The 17043-nt window shown below is 36.9% G+C and overlaps 1 protein-coding gene across 1 annotated transcript; it reads left to right on the top strand.

Moving 5' to 3' along the window:
- The first annotated feature begins 763 nt into the window (after positions 1-763).
- On the top strand, positions 764-11175 carry lgi1b (leucine-rich, glioma inactivated 1b). The gene is made up of 9 exons (XM_042336979.1): positions 764-1561; positions 3886-4263; positions 4611-4682; positions 5239-5310; positions 5422-5493; positions 6616-6687; positions 7126-7289; positions 8748-8912; positions 9017-11175. Exons 2-9 carry the CDS (start codon positions 4073-4075, stop codon positions 9835-9837), a joined length of 1629 nt encoding a protein of 542 aa, XP_042192913.1. The 5' UTR covers positions 764-1561; positions 3886-4072; the 3' UTR covers positions 9838-11175.
- The last annotated feature ends 5868 nt before the right edge of the window (positions 11176-17043 follow it).

Genomic DNA, 17043 nt, shown 5'->3' with positions numbered 1-17043 from the left:
AATGGATTAACTGTATTTTGTAGACATAACCAGGAGTTGTGGGTTTAAAAATGCAACAATCTTATTAAATTGATAAAGTGTAGGGCATTGTGCATTACCGACATGTTTATGTTATTGCTCTTATGATCTAATCGGGAAAACTCTGCTGCATCACTCCTGTAATGAAATAAAGAACAGAAATACATTCCTCAAGAAATAAAACTTATAATTAATCACATTTATAATCATTTTTAAAATTTAGTAAAGGTTTTTTTTTGCATTTGAAGATCAGCATTCTTTTTTTAAGGGACTCATTGCACAGTTATCCTCCCTGCCCTCCACCCCTCCTGATCACAATCCCCAGCTCAGGTCCAAATCCCTGACTGTCTATCGCCTTGGGACGTCTTCCCAATGTGAAAGGCAGTATACAAATGTAATTTGTTTTTATATGAACAGCTGTGTAAACCAAGAAAGCAGTCTACAACAAATATTAATCCCATGACTATACTGATTTGCAAATGTTCATAAATCATTAAGATTTCTGAGCTGAATTGTTTTTATTAAAACACGAGATTTTTTATATATTAATTCTTAATTGTAGGAAATTATAACTTTTGTAATTCCGTGGAATTGCAGATCTTGCCATGGATTTACATCACACCATTTTGTTGATGTTTAATATTTTTCTAAAGTAAGATGACTGCTGGAGAATAGCAGCTTTTTATTATTTATAATACTCTTTCAATTCTTATATCATATTGTCATCTCCTTTGTTTCTCTGGACCCATATTCTGGACACCATAATTACAATTCTGAAGTTTTTTTTGGAATTAAAATGTTCAGCATCTCCATAAAAACACTAATTGCACCATATTAAATGCTTATGAAGTTTACTCTTTAAATCCTGTACATTCTAAAGAAGTTGAATGGCTTAATTAGCTTAAAGATGATTTTTGTTTCGTTAACATGAGTAGATAGATGATCATTTACAAGCTACCTACCTTTTCGGCACCATTACATTTGCTTGAATGCTTTACTAATTAAAATCGTTTAAGATTTCTGCATTGGCAATAAATTTGTGTCTTATAAAACTCCCAAGTGAACATCAGGTATTTGTGTCATGTCAAGGGTAAAGCATAATTAGGAGATGGGTTGATGCACTTCATTTGTTGTCAAATCAGCTAGAGCTGTCTATGTGCTTTCTTAAAACTCAATGGTGTTCTGTACCATCAAGTATGTAGATATTAGTACTATTTACTGCTGAGTTGAAATCCTATGGCATCTCATTCTCTACCCGTGGTTGCTCGCTGAAGCTTAAAATGACAAATATTGATATGGACCATTGTAGTAATCTCCCACTATCATTGCTGTGAAAAAACAAGCTGGTAATGAAAAGCAGACAATTGTTATGTATGAAGAGCAATCTGTATAAATTAATCTCTTTGAAACTCTTAATTTGTTTTGGAAATGGTAGTAGGCACTTGGGGACTGTTTATTGCATTCCAATGCTTTAACAATATTTTTCACTTGTCATAATGCATGAGGATAATAGCCATGGCATCACAAAGCTGACTGACTGCGTGTAAGTGCATTTGTATCAAATAAGGCATCCTACTGTAATTTTTAATTGATATATGATTGCACAATAAAATATTTTTATTTTTTTCCCAATCTGTCATTGTGTTCTTTAGTAAGAATTTCTAGGAGTGAAAAATAGTTTTGATTTTCAATATATCATGGCATAGGTGCCGAATGCATGATAGAGGGTAAAAGAGAAAATACAGCACCTTTTTTTCAATTCTTCAATTGACCATATGCATAACATAAAAGCACCGTGCAAGGAGCTGCTTGAGTTTTCTGACAGCAAGACTGCAGAAGCCGCCTCTCCCTGTCACCCTAACTACAACAATAACTTTAATTTATAACACCCTTCCCACGGGGTGGTGTCTTGCAGCGCTTAAATAGCCAGTTAAGATTGCTTAAGAAACAATCTCTGATTGGCTGGATGCCTAGGACTTATTTAACCCTGCTTATGTAATTTTATGACATTCACACAATTTACCAATGCACAACATTTGATACCAAAATCAAATTCTAAATATTATTTAGAATATGACCACACTGTCTTCATGGTCACATCCTAGGTGAACAATAAACCTTTGTGAATCTAGAAATGCAAGCACTTTTTATACTCTACTACGTTTGAATGTTAGATATTATGGCATGGATTGCAGATTGTTTACAAAAGGAAATACTGAATTTTATTTACAGCCAATTATATCAAAAATGAATTGTACAGTTACATTTAGATGAATGTTCCCTGCAACAACAAAGTGTAGATTACTGTTGTTTCTTTTCTGTTCACTGGAGAGCTGGGCTGAGAATAATCTAACTTACTAGAAAGATCCAACCTGAATCGTAATTAAATGAGCAGGAAGCAATAATATACTTAAGAAGGTTGATTAGTAAATGTATCAGGATAAGCAGAAATAATACAATAACCAGATTTGCTTATAACAAGTGTGGTGGGTGACTTTTCAGACACTTTGGTTCTGCTTTCTGAAATTCTCTCTTTAAATCCTTCTGCCTCTTGAACCTTTCTTCATTGCTTTCAAAGCATTTTAAAAACCTTATCCTTTTTCTAACTATCCTGTGTTTTTATTTAATCTATGACAATCCTGGGAATGCATCTCTTGAACTACTATATTGCCACATCTTCTTTTCCAATTATGAGTGAGTCATATTCATGCACAATGTGAGTACATACTGTCTTTATAGGAGGAGCCCCAGTTTGCAGTAATATTTTCCATTATCTCATTCCCTATACTTCAGCAACACTGAAATCCCTCCCTAGAAAAACACATGAATATATGCACTTCCAAATGAAGGAAGAAAGCCTATATTGTTGATTCTCAATGATTTTGCAATCATTTCAGACATAATTGCCAGAGGGCTTTAACGTTTATTTTAGGGATATTAGAATTTTTGATTCAATGTTTTTCTGCCACAAAAATTTATTATTTGCTGTGTAAGGTCAAATGGGGCTCTTTGCTTTTAGGTTTCGTAGAAGATCATTTGTAACTTATAACTGTTTCAGTTCCATATTTTTGTTGTTTTTCATATCATTCTGTAAAGGTCTGTCAATATATTGTGTTTTTGGAGATCTTTGCTTGAGATTTCAGATAAGTTAAGAGTATATATTTTGAAAAGCGGTACATTAATCCCTATCCTGTAGATTCAGAGGGTGTAGAAAGGACAATAAATTGAAGAATAGAAGACAGTTTTTTTACAAGAGATTATTTAATTATTTTGCAAAACTGTCAACAAAAATGTAAGCTGTAGAATAGTTATTTTGTCCTGAGTGTCAAATGTTTTATTAGGTGGGATCATGTATAATCTTAATTTATATTTTGTAGGTAGATTCAGATCGACTCATTGATCAGTACTACCAGCTTGTTTAAAGACATGAACATAACATTCAATTTTAACTTTATCACATCAATGCAAGGATATTTTTCTACATTGAGATTGTTTTGCAGTCTTAAACCTATGGTTCTGTAAATTATCAATAATTTGAAATGTGCATTTGTTCCTCCCCTAAAGACAGATTTGTGAACTCACTGTTCCTTATCATTGAACGTAAATGTGAATATAGTTTGCTGGAAAACCATCACAATGAATTACTGAATACTTTTAATATAAATTTATTTTATTTATTGTGGAGATGAGAAAAGGAACATTGTTTTTTTTTCTTTTGGATGACATGATAAGGCACTATATCAAATGCAAGGCTTATTATTATTATTATCTTACAGCAAGTGCAGTCAGCTTAGATCATTTATTCTTCCTTTATATACGCGGAGTTCTGAACCCAAACTGATTTTTCTTTACTGTGATCCATTCCAGATTTTCCTACTGACATAAAAGTGGGGGTGGTGGTGGCGAACTTGAATGTGTGATCAGTGGGAAGTACTACTGAAGTTCCATAAAATACAGAAAAAAAGCTTTGGCACAAAATAAGAAAAGGGATTTCAACAAGAAGTGCTTCTGCTCTGGGATATTCTTCACAGTTGTGCAGTACGCGGATTCAGTCATGGAAAATACCACTAAATGTACAAAAAGATTCACTCTTGTAGTTTGGATATTGACTCTGCTCTTTTCAACTGAGGCAGCAAAACATAAATCAGCAAGATGTCCCGAAAAATGTATTTGTACTGAGGAACACGCCCAGTGTGTAGATAGTAAATTCATTCCTCAACACTTTCCTCGAGATATAGTTAAGCTGTAAGTATTGTACTATCAGGATTGTATCAGTTTTCTTGAAATCAAAGTAATTGTGATGTGAAAAGCTTTACTGTATGGATCACATAATTGCAGTCACTACTTTTTGTTTGAGCAGATATACTGATCTAAACTGCTTTCATTTGAACCAATATTCTGCTGGTAGCGAATTACAACAGTCAATCCTCTGTATAATTCGGGTTGTTTTTGAACATTTGTTTTTAATGAAAATGAAAATCATTTTATTGAAACTATGTTGCGTACAATTGTTTATTTGTGCTTGACCAGTAAATACAGATTGAGAACTGTGGTTGCCAACTACTGTAACTCCTAGTTTCTTTTGTTTTCAGGTCATTCATGAAGTCTGGTTTCAGTACAATTCCAGAAGGCAGCTTTCCAAATATGAAGATACTCCAGCTTCTGTGAGATTGATTGTTTTTCCATTGTTTTGTGTGTAGTGGAAAAGATTTATCTTTCTGACTAGGAATAGTAATTATGTGGTTACATTTGTATTATTGGGGCTTCAATCCAAGAAGCTGGTCTCCTGAGTAGCAACAATATTGCAACAAGAACTGTAAATTATAATACAATCTGTAAAGTCTCAGTAGTTATCAAATGTCTACTGTATCATACAGAGGTTTCAAACAATTACCCAACTTCCCATAGCTCCTCACGCAGCAAGTAGTTCTGTGATGATAGCTGATTTAGCTCATATACTGAATATTTAAGTTTCTCTCATTAAAGTATGAAATGGAAGAATTTTGTAATACTTACAAGAGCTCAAGATTGAAAATAATATTTGCATCTAGTCTGATATTTCAGCAATCTTGATACAAATTAACTTACTTAAGTTTGCTTTAAGCAACCATAATTATTCTTTTCAGAATTTCTATGAAGTATAAACTGCTTGAATCACACCAAGGTAAATGATCAGAATTAAATAGAATTGATTTAATCATTTGCCCATTTTTTAAACAGCTTGTTTGACTCCAATAGTTTTGCTGTGATTGCCAATGATGCATTCCGTGGACTTTCTGACCTGAAATATCTGTAAGTAGCTTTCAAGTTAAGGCCTTACTTAACAGAATGAAACTAGCACATCCTTTATTGGCATGATTGTATATAATAATACTATGCAATGTTCTGGTTACCATTTTCCAGGTTTATTGAGAACAATGAAATACAGTCTATTTCAAGACACGCATTTCGAGGCCTGACGTCTCTTGCTTATCTGTAAGTACGGTACGCTTATTCAAAATGTAAATCTGTATCAGAATAACTTGAGTTTTAACATTTAAAATGAAAGGATTATAACAATTAAATAAGGATAAAAGTATGTTTATATCAATTTTTGATGTTGAATAGTAAACAAAAAAAGCTATTTTCTCCTGAATGTCATTTTAAGAAAGGAATTGTCCGATTCTTTTTCAGTGTCAGGTGTGTGTACGTCAGTTTTGGGGAATCTGCATGGAATTGTGAATCCCGTGTGGCGCAACCTAGAAATTGCACATGGGATTACAATCAAATGTGCATGGTCACTACAGTATGCTAAAATGAAAGTGCAAAAGTTAAGAATGGCATTTGGAAGCTATACATAATTCCAAAATTGAAAACCAGTTAACCTTTGCATCTGCATTTTAAATACTTTATATTGGCAAACTATGCTTGTACTCAACTGGAGATCAAGGTTTGATGATAGTAGAGATTGTGAGATAACAACATTCACTACCACAGATTTTTAAGACATTAATTAATCAATCATTAACAGCAATAGTCCAAGTGTATGTGTTATTAGCTGAATATGTTTCCTGCATTTCTATACCCAGGACCAATGAGAGGGTCAATAAAACACAAATAATACCTTCCTTCACTCGTGCCTGCTGCTCCATTAAACTGAAGATGTCCTTGAACATTCCCTTTCATAGTGCAATACTTGTAGTAATAATAATAATAATCCTTGCATTTGATATGGTGCTTTTCACGTCTTATCGACGTCTCAAAGTGCTTCACAGAATATGCTGTAAAGTGAATTGACCATATATTTGTGGGTTGAAACGTGGCAGCCAATTGTGCACGGCAGTGTCCCACAAACAGTCATGGATTGAAAATGACCAATTTATTANTTTTTTGTTTTGGAGGGATTATTATTAGGTGTGTGGAGTAAGGAAACTTGCCCAAGGTTTCGCCCTGCCTGGAATTGAACCCAGGTGTCTTGCTTGCAAGGCGAGTGCTCTAACCACCGAGCTGTCTTAGCTGTGCGTTTTTTGACCTAGCACAGGAAATGTTGCTCAGGGTAGCAGTTTAAAATGAAGCAGTATTTGTTTATGTTGCTTTGCACTGTTTTGTTTCCAACAGGAGTCTGGCAAACAATAGCCTTCAAACACTTCCTAAAGACTTGTTCAAAGGCCTTGAATCATTGACAAATATGTAAGACATATTTATATCAATTATTATTTCATACCTAATGTTATTATTTATATCTAATATTCCTGAAGATCTAAATATGTTATGTTTACATTTTACAAAAAATATCATGCAGCGTTTCTTTGTCCGGAGATAAATAATCTTATTTGTATTGATATCCATAGCTATAACCTTTGAATTATTCCAATTATTAATTCTAACTTTTTCCAATTTTACCTGCCATTTAAAAACAATTGTCAGTTACTATTCATTAGTTCACCACACTACCTCATCAATATTTGATGATCCATTCACTACAACCGTTCCAAACAAATAAGTTTTTGCATTTTGATATTTTGCAAACCATAAGTTTAAATACAGAAATATTAATATATAATACTGTAATGGTAGTATTTCACCCATAACCCAAGTAACCAATGAAAAATGTATTTTTTAATATAGAGATCTTAGAAACAATTTCTTCCACTGTGATTGCAAACTGAAATGGCTGGTGGAATGGTTGGGTAGCACCAATGCAACAGTTGATGAGATCTTTTGTGAAAGTCCGATCAAGGGATCTAAGATAAGTAGCCTCTCACTGAAAGAATTTGACTGCATAACTACAGGTGATTCAGTAGGAGTTATAGAGATATTTGTCTGAGGAGCAGGGTTAGCATATTACAAATTGGGTTAACTTGTTTATAGTTGTCTTTCACCTCTGGGACTTGTGTTTGATTGATTGGATGCAAGTCTTTACTTACTGGTTTTTGTGCGTCCCTATAATTTGCATTTGGCAGATTTTAACCCCAGGGCATTCTAATTACCTCTTGCAGGTTTATAAAAATAATAATAATCCTTGCATTTGCAATAGTGTGATTAACGTTGGGATTACATCTCAAAGTGCTTCACAGGAATTACTATTAAGTGACTGAATATTTTAAACATATGGTCACTAAATAACAATTTATTCAGTCCCATTTATCTTTTCCTCATACCTCTCTCTGACTCAGTTGGCAGCATTCTCACCTCTGGGTTAGAAAGTTGTAAATTCAAGGCCACAATCTAGGTTGACACTCCAATGCAGTACAAGAGAGTGCTACACTGTCAAAGCTGCCATCCTTCAGATAAGATGTTAAACTGAGGACTAATCTGCATATTTATGTGGTCTTTAAAGATCTCACTACCTGTAGACTTTAAAGTTCTCTTGACACTATTTTAAAAGAGAAATTATTTCTCCAGTAATCTGCCCATCCTCCAAATACAATTATATATTCACTCCACGGCATTTTGTGGTAAACAAATTACCTGCTGTTTTCTTGTCAAAATGCACATTCATTACACATGACAGAAATTCTCTATTTAACATTGAATAGCCCTGTTCAACTGGTCCACATCTCACTTAAGTGCTATAATCTATCTCCTGGCCATATGATGTGGCATCATAATCAGATTTACAATAGTACAATTACGGTGCTAAGAATAGTATATGAACAGTGTGAAGAGTAGGGGCCCCAGGCCAAACTGTAGGTAACTCCCTGGCTCTTGCTTCACCTTAATAGACTTGTTAAAGGACCTGAATCTGAGGGTACCTATTTGTCCAATAATTTATTTTAAAATGAAGTACTGTACTTGTTTAGGTGAATAAAACTCATGTTGGAAGTCTGTGGCACAGAGATCCAGACAAATCTCAGCCCGTGATTGAGTTAACCTCATCAATAGAATGTCAGATTTAAATTTGGATCCTCAAATTAAGAATCTGATACAAGAGCATCCAGACATCTTTGTAGGGCCTTTGTAAATTTTTCATTAGTATTTTGTTTTGCCTCAAGCCTAGAAATGAGTTATTGCTTTGTTGTGATAGTAGAACTGTAATTCATCACACTTACTGTATCTCGCGGTGAACAACACAAGGCAGTGCAGAATGAGAGCTTTACAATGATACCCACTAGAAAGTTAGCTAGAGTTTCCTAGTGCTTGCTGTGTTAGAGTATCTGTTTACCTGGAATGCACTAACTTATTTAATGATGTTTAAAATAGTAAATGAACAATTTAATCATGTTAACTGTTATTTTCTCTTTTCATAGGTTTCACTATTCACCAGACTCTGCCATTTAAATCCATTTCAATAGAAAGCTTCAATTACATGAATGATATTTATGTAGCGATTGCTCAACCTTCCACTGGGAACTGCCAAATTTTGGAATGGAATCACGTGGAACTGTTTTTCAGGAATTTTGAAAGTATAGCTGGTAAGAACAGCTGTCTCATTTAGCATGAAAAGTTCATTTCTTTGTATATTGCTGTGTGGCTTTTATTATTACTATTATTGTCTGACTTTTGCTTCTTTCTATAGGCACTTCGACTGTATTCTGCAAACCGCTGGTCGTTGATAGTCATCTTTTCATTGTCGTTGCACAACTCTTTGGTGGCTCTCACATATACAAATGGGAAACAGCTGCCAACAAGTTCATTAAAATCCAGGATATAGAGATTATGAAAATCAGAAAACCTAACGACATTGAATCATTTAAAATAGAAAGTGAATGGTACTTTGTTATTGCTGATAGTTCAAAAGCTGGTAAAACCACTGTATATAAATGGAATGGAAATGGATTTTATTCCCATCATTCATTACATGAATGGTACAGGGATATAGATGTGGAATATCTTGAAATAGCTAACAAACCACATTTGATCTTGTCAAGTAGTTCTCAGCGTCCTGTTATCTATCAGTGGAACAAAGAGCAGAAACAGTTCACTAGGCGCATTGATATTCCTGAGACAGAAGATGTATATGCAGTCAAGCATTTTAAAATCCAAAATGATTTGTACATTTGCTTAACAACATTCATTGGGGACTCCAAGGTAATGAAATGGAAAGACTCCAGGTTTGTTGAAATACAGACATTACCATCACGAGGATCAATGGTATTGCAGCCTCTTACAATAAACAAATGGCATTATGCCATTCTTGGAAATAATTACTTTTTTACTCAGATATATCGATGGGATACAGAAGAAGAAAAATTTGTCAAATTCAAACAAATAAATGTTCAGGCTCCAAGAGCATTCACTCGCGTATCGGCAGGTAATCGTGATTTTTTATTTGCCTCAAGTTTTACAGGAAATACTCTATTATATGAACATGTTATAATTGACACAAGTAAAATATAAAAAGGCCCCATAGATATATTTTCCTGTCAATAAAATACTTCTTGAAACCGTGATAAATAGGTAAATATAAGTAGACATGACAACAGTTAGCACTTTTTTTGTTTAACATTGCTTGAAAAGGCATAATCGGTGTCTTATCGCCTCTACGTATCCTAATATTTCATTTACAATATTAACAAGGAAATGCCTCACTCAAATTCCTCCTTGGAATCGTGGATCTTGTTTAAGGGATTATCTTGCTAAGGTGTAATCAGATTTAATACAATCGTATAAGTTGCTTTAATTCTTGTAAGGTGCCTTTGCAAGGACTGAGGAGTAATTTCTGGGTGGCCATAAATTTGCCACTGAACCAACAGTTTTGCTTTCATGTTGTTCATTTTAAAAAAAAACATAAATCTCTCTTCCATTCTTCCTACTACTTCCCCTAGTCACCAGGCTTGAAGAAGTTAGGGAAATGGGAAGCACTATTGATTTACCATGCATACTTCACCCCTATTACATTCCTTTAGTGGAATCCAGCTGATAAATATGTTTTCCTGGCTAACGATTCTCCAGATCAATTATTTAATCACCTCATGGCTAGCTGTGGGACCATGCAAGCATAAATGACTCTTATGCTTGCCCACAAAAAGTTACATTTGATAACTCGTTGTGAAGCAATTGGGATATTTTGACTACCTATAGTTTTCAAGATAATGGATCTTTCAGAATCTGCAACTACCTAATGAGCTTTAAATGTTGTCCAAATGTGAAATGGAGTAGTTCAATGCCTTTTGTTCAATGAGATAATACATTCTGATAACACTAAAATATGATCTTTAGAATTTGAATGTAAATTAGCCAAAATCAGGCTATTTTCAAGTTGAAATTTAATTAATTTTGAGAGATGGATCTGCGCCCCTCCCCTCACTCATTCTTAGATTACAAATAATTATAACTGAAACAACATTGTCTTCTGCACTGATTGAGCACCTGTGTGCTTGCTTAAAGATTTAGTAAATAGAACTTCTAGTCATTTTTTAACTGTCATTTGCCATGATAAGCATTAAAATGTACATGTTTTTTCCACGTTTTCTAATGTTGCTTTGAAACAAGATTGTAATTTGTCTTTTGTGAGTGGATTTATGTATACCTGAACTTTTGAAATACATATGACCTTTCCCAAATTAATATTCAATAACAAATAGTAAAGACAATAGTAATTCAATAATATAAACATATCTATAAAGAAGGCAAACTAACAGATCAACAAAATTATTGTCAAGCAATAATAATTGTACAGGGTTAATCTGACTGATGCATGGATATTGTAATTAAAACACTGAATTTTGAACTACATCATATCCATGGAATGTATTGCAATCTAGTTGCCCAGTAAATTTTCTAAAGTCTTCCTCAAAATAATGGTTGAAATATACTACCTATATATATATACTGTATTTATATATAAACCCTCATACGTGCTTTCATTACATCAAGGTTAGATTATGCAAACTCATTGCTTGTCAGCCTCCCCAACTCCTCCCTCCAAAGGCTGCAGATCATCCAGTACTCTGCAGCCCGTGTCCTCTCCCTCACTAGGCTCGACGACCCTATCACCTCCATCTTCGCCCAACTACACTGGCTTCCCATCACACAGAGAATGCAGTTCAAGATCCTGGAACTCACCTTCAAAGCCCTCCATGGTGTGGCTCCCCGCTACCCTGCTCCATGTCCCCCGCCTCGCTTGCCCCACTATTGGCGGGCGGGCCTTCCACCACTCTGCCCCCACCCTCTGGAAATCCATCCCGCAGTCCCTCCGTCTCGTCCCCTCCCTTGCCACTTTCAAGATCCATCTCAAGACCCTTCTCTTCAACAGTGCTTTCGATCTCGCATTGCCCCCCCCCCCCCCCCGCCTTCCACCCTCCCCGACCCCTAGCTCGGGTCCGTAACTCTGTCCGTCCAGCACCTTGGGACGTCCTCTTGATGTGAAAGGTGCTTTACAAATGTAACTTTGTTGTTGTTATAAATTATTCTTTTTGCTCCTGTTTAGGTCTTCAGTTACTGACAAAGGGGGCATATTTCTAGGCCTTGCCCACTGTTGCTGTGTAACTGCACATTAGCAAGTGTGCTAGAGTTGTTAGGTTGATGCTCCCTGTGATTCTCCATTATGGGGTGGGGGGAGGAAGAAGACTTGTTCTGCCTTCATCTAGTAACTCTCCCTAAAGATTGAGAAAGTGCCAAATGGGGAATTCTAGTTGACTGCAAAGCTGGCACTTTCTTGAAGACATTTGAATCTTGTGTGCTTTTATTGTAATGCTTTTGGAATTATGTCAAATTATGCCATCCTAACAGTCAGATTCATTCCTTCAATAATTTACGGACTCAAGATTCAGTTTTATTTTGCTGAACTCCAAAAGACCATAAACAGATTTCTTTTTTGCCTTGTTTTGCTGCAAGATGTTTGAAGAATTTGTGTGGTGGCATATGTGTTTTTAAAATTATTGCTGCACAGGAAAATTCAGCTGAATGGTAAATATCACCAAGGACAAACCTTTAGAGTTTATTACTCTTGCAAAAAAGTTTTAGATGTCTGATTCACCTTTTAGCTTGATTTCGTAACATCAAAATATATCTCAGCTTTCTATCACATTTTTATATTTCCATTAATTGCTTTCTCATCATGGCTTCATTAATATTTCTATTTATTTGAATTCCCCATGTAGGGGAGTTCAGTCAAGGTTTGAATGAAGTTTAACTTTGATCTCTCTTAGGGTTTTACCTGGGATTTATTGATGGTACTGGATAATATGTTATTCCTTGTCATTTCAATTCATATCTGTGACAATTATGATTGCAGTCTGCCTAGTGCCACAAGAGAGCAATCTAGACAACTATCCAATAATATTTTTGTGATAACTGTCACCTGAATATATTAGTAATTCAGATATCTAGAAGATTCTCCTTGAAATAATCTTTTCTCACATTTACTTTCAAATGGTATTGGAGGCAAAATCAGGTGTTTTAGTTATCTTCCTAATGCACCTTTAGTAACTTGTAAGTTAATAATTAACAAATTACTCTCCATCTTTTTACTGATAAGATATCAGTAAAAAGGATTTTCCTGGAATCAGTTTAATCTGTTCATTTAAGCAAAATCAATTCTTTCAATGCAAAATACATTACCCGTTTTATGTTGAAAAGGCTTATGTTATGGAAAAATCTTTATGTTTTGTTTCAGGATTGTGCAATAGTATTGAGCAGTCATTTGAAGAGTCGTCAGTCCTCTGGAACAGTGTTGCAGCTATTGCAGTAGACCTTTGAGAGCCGCTTTTAAGTCTATCATTCAATTACAAAGAGGTTAGATAAAGGTAACTGAGAAAGGTGCTTCCAGATTCTGCAGGTATCAGTCCTTTGCACCAACAACAACAACAACAAGATTCCATTTATAAAGCGCCTTTCACGTCAGGAGGACGTCCCAAGGCGCTGCACAGTTGGGTCATGAACCGAGCAGGGGGGAAATGGTCAGGGTGAGGGGAGGGAAGGGAGGGAGCGAGGAGGGGGAAATGGTCAGGGTGAGGGGAGGGAAGGGAGGGAGCGAGGAGGGGGAAGAGAGTCGAGAGGGGAGCTGAAGGCTCGGTCAAAGAGAAAGGTTTTGAGACCGGCCTTGAAGGAGGAAAGGGAGGAAGCAAGGCGAAGGCACTGGGGGATGGAGTTCCAGAGCCTGGGGGCTGAGAGGCTGAAGGCCCGACCACCGATGGTAGGGCGGTTGGGGCGGGGGACGTGGAGCAGACCGGAGCCAGAGGAACGGAGGGTACGGGCAGGTAGGTAGGTAGGGGGATAGTAGGTTGGAGAGGTAGGAGGGAGCAAGGCCGTGAATGGCCTTGTAGGTGAGGATGAGGATCTTGAAATCAATCCTCTGGGGGATGGGGAGCCAGTGGAGGCGAGCGAGGGTGGGAGTGATGTGGTCCCGAAGCCTGGTGCGGGACAGTACACGAGCTGCAGAGTTCTGAATGACCTGCAGCTTGTGGAGGGAGGTGGCGGGAAGGCCGGCGAGGAGAGAGTTCCCATATTGAAATTTACAATTCAAATAATACTTCCTAGTAACTCCCAAATTCTGAGAGCTCAATTGCATCACTGCACTGAAACCGGTTAAGTTTCTGTCTTAAAACGTCTACAATATTTCTTGGAATCCCTAAACAGTTGCAGTAATTTGAAACTTCAACCCACCACTCAGTCCAAATAAATGGTCATCCAAAAGTAAAGATTCATATGAATGTTTTATTGTAGTTGAATTTAGCTGATTCAGCTTCTTCAGTTGTACAATGCCCTCTAGAGAGACTTCATCATTTATTTCTCTCTGTCTTCATTACCAAGTTATGTGTTGATTACTCCCCGTTTAGAATTTTTCTGTCTTACTATTATAGTAACACCTACTTCATTAATTACATTTTGTCAAAGGGAATATTCCAATTACAAAATGTGTAATTGTGTCTCAATGCTTGTAATTGGTTGAGCAAAGAGGATATGCCATTATAAGAAGTTTGTGCGATCTGGGCTGAGGAGCAGATCTGCTATATCACATTGCAGTGAATATTTCCTAATGAAAGCTTCAACATTATTACACCTGTCACGTTAAGGACTACCTTCTGGAACCATTGCAAAAGGGTTTTTTAATATAAATTTGGTAAGTTTTGTCAGACAGTTTTTACTTTTAACAACTTTCTAACTATATTTTCACACCGGTCTGCATCTCTTTGACAAAAAGTACTATCAATGTCCTTTATAGCTACTATATTATAATGTATTTCTGTTTTGCGTGGATTATTTTCTGGGGGGGCGGAGGGAAGTTTTCTTTGTTCTAATGGTTAATCTGGGAGTTTTCCAGGGGAGGTGTTGCCAATTTTGTATATTAAAGTAATTACTTGGCTGAGTAATGATCAGAAATTTAACTTAATACTTGTTTTATTCAATTTACAGTCTGCTCAATAATCTCTTAAACCATTTAGCGCAACAGCAGAATAATTGGAACAAAATGAAAAAAAGTGTTTAAAAGAGAGAGATGCTGTCACTACTTAGTGTCTAATATGATGTTTCACCTCAGTCGTGTTACTGGATAACATATTAATAATAGTAATCAAGAGTATTCCTGGATAACATAGCAATGCTGATTAATTTCAATGGGAATCAATCAATTTCACTTTTTGAATTGCAAATCATAAATTTAGCAAATCCAAGTAAGTACTTTAAATGTGTTCAAAGAACGATTGTCATCTCAGGAACATTATATTAAGGCAGAGATCAGACTAATTTGCTTGGGAGGAGATTAGTTTATATATGGTTTAAAAAAAGTTGGTATTAATTAAAATAGAACTATTCTAAGATAGTCAAAAAGGCTATTCAAAATAAAATGTCTTGAATGGGGAGAGTATTGGTGCAGTAAGGCTGCAGACAGTAATCCACTGTGCTGTGTTGTGGTGAGAACCAGAACACAGGATCTATATTACTGAGTGTTTCTTTTGTAAACAAAATAAGTCACCTTTTAATGTTCTTAAGTAAAAATAAACATAACCCTGCCATTGCAGACCTTTGTTTTATGCTTAATTTGCCATAAAATGTAATTCAATCTTTGTAACGCATCTCGGAGGAGCTATGACAACAGCTAGTATGAAACCAACCACTGTTTATTTTAAACACTATTTCAGAACAATTTTACACAAGTGGTACCTCAGTTACCTGATATGGAACTGAGCCATGAAAGGTCCCACTATTGCATGTACAGTACCTGTTGCAATTGGAAAGTTTATGGATTCAAGTGGGTTGAATTAAAAAGTAAATCTAACTAAATGTAAAGACAAGAAGAGAAGTTAGTCGTGCAGGAGCAGAACAGCATGTGAATTGACTTGTTTGCTGTGTATGAATATTTATTGAAACCCTCAACTTCCACAACCTGAAGGCTCCATATTCATAAGGCAGAGAACCAATTTGGGGATGGAGAGGAAGGAATGTTTTAAAACCAGGATTTTCTTTTAGTGTCCAGTTTACATTCCATGAAATACCACATGAAAACAAGGGAGACATGCTCAAAGGATTGTCTCCTCCGAGATGCAAAAAAACCCCCACATGTTGCCACCTGCGACGCAAACAAGGGCCACCAACTCAAAGCACCTCCTCGTTGAGGCCTTCGAACACCACTTAACACATCTCAGGACTTGCCAACTTATTTTCTTGAGCACTATGGTACATAAAACCAAGGGATCTTTAATGTGCAATTTGAATGATTCATATTAACGGAATATGCGCTTTCTTTCAAATCAGTTCATTTGCATGGAGTTACAAATTGCGACACCGATGGGCGATTTAGTCAAAAAAAAAGTTCGATTGTTTCTGACGAAAGGTCAGCGACTTGAAACGTTAACCCAATGTTTTCTCTTCCTCGCTCGCTCGCTCTTTCTCTCCGTAGATGCTGCCTGACCTGCTGAGTGTTCCCAGGCAGGCACTTCTGTCTTCACAATAAATAATAAATAATCCTTGCACTTGATGCAGCGCTTTTCACGGCGGGAGGACGTCCCAAAGAATATACTGTCGAGTGAACTGACTGCGTGTTTGTGGGCGAACGCGGCAGCCAACTGCGCGCGGCAGCGACCCACAGACGGTCGTGGATTGCAAATGACCGATTTACCACTGGTTTTGGAGGGATTATTATCCGATTATTGTATCATTTATTTAGGAGTAAGGAAACCTGCCCACGGTTTGGCCCTGACCGGCCCGGGATCGAACTCGGGGTCTCTCGCTTGCGAAAAAAAAAGAAGAGCGAGGGCGCTCTCACCGCCCGAGCTCCAGGACCCCGCCCGAGCTGCAGCCATCTTAAGGTTTACCAGGCGGTAAAAACCCCACCTGCGCCGCACACCGCGCGAGGTTGACGCCGACCCATTTTAAGTGACACCCGTGACCTTGAACCGCGGTGGGGGTGGTGGGTGGGGGGTGAAGAGGTGAAGAGGGAGGGAGGAAACGAAAAGAATAGATAAATCCCAATTGGGGGGGTGGGGGGGTAAGTGATTCCCGATGGGAGTGATAGTCTGACTGATGGCTGCGTGCATTTTTTTTTGCTCAGTCGGCGACCGACGTGTGGACCTCTCCCGCCACGTCTGTGGCCGCGGCCGCTTCCGGTACCCTTTCCAGGGCGGCGTCGCCATGGGGGCCATTTTGTCGCGAGACTCCGCCCCA

This window comes from Callorhinchus milii, unplaced genomic scaffold (assembly GCF_018977255.1).
Source record: "Callorhinchus milii isolate IMCB2004 unplaced genomic scaffold, IMCB_Cmil_1.0 Scaffold7, whole genome shotgun sequence".
Taxonomy (NCBI): domain Eukaryota; kingdom Metazoa; phylum Chordata; class Chondrichthyes; order Chimaeriformes; family Callorhinchidae; genus Callorhinchus; species Callorhinchus milii.
This window is presented reverse-complemented; position numbering and strand designations above follow the sequence as displayed.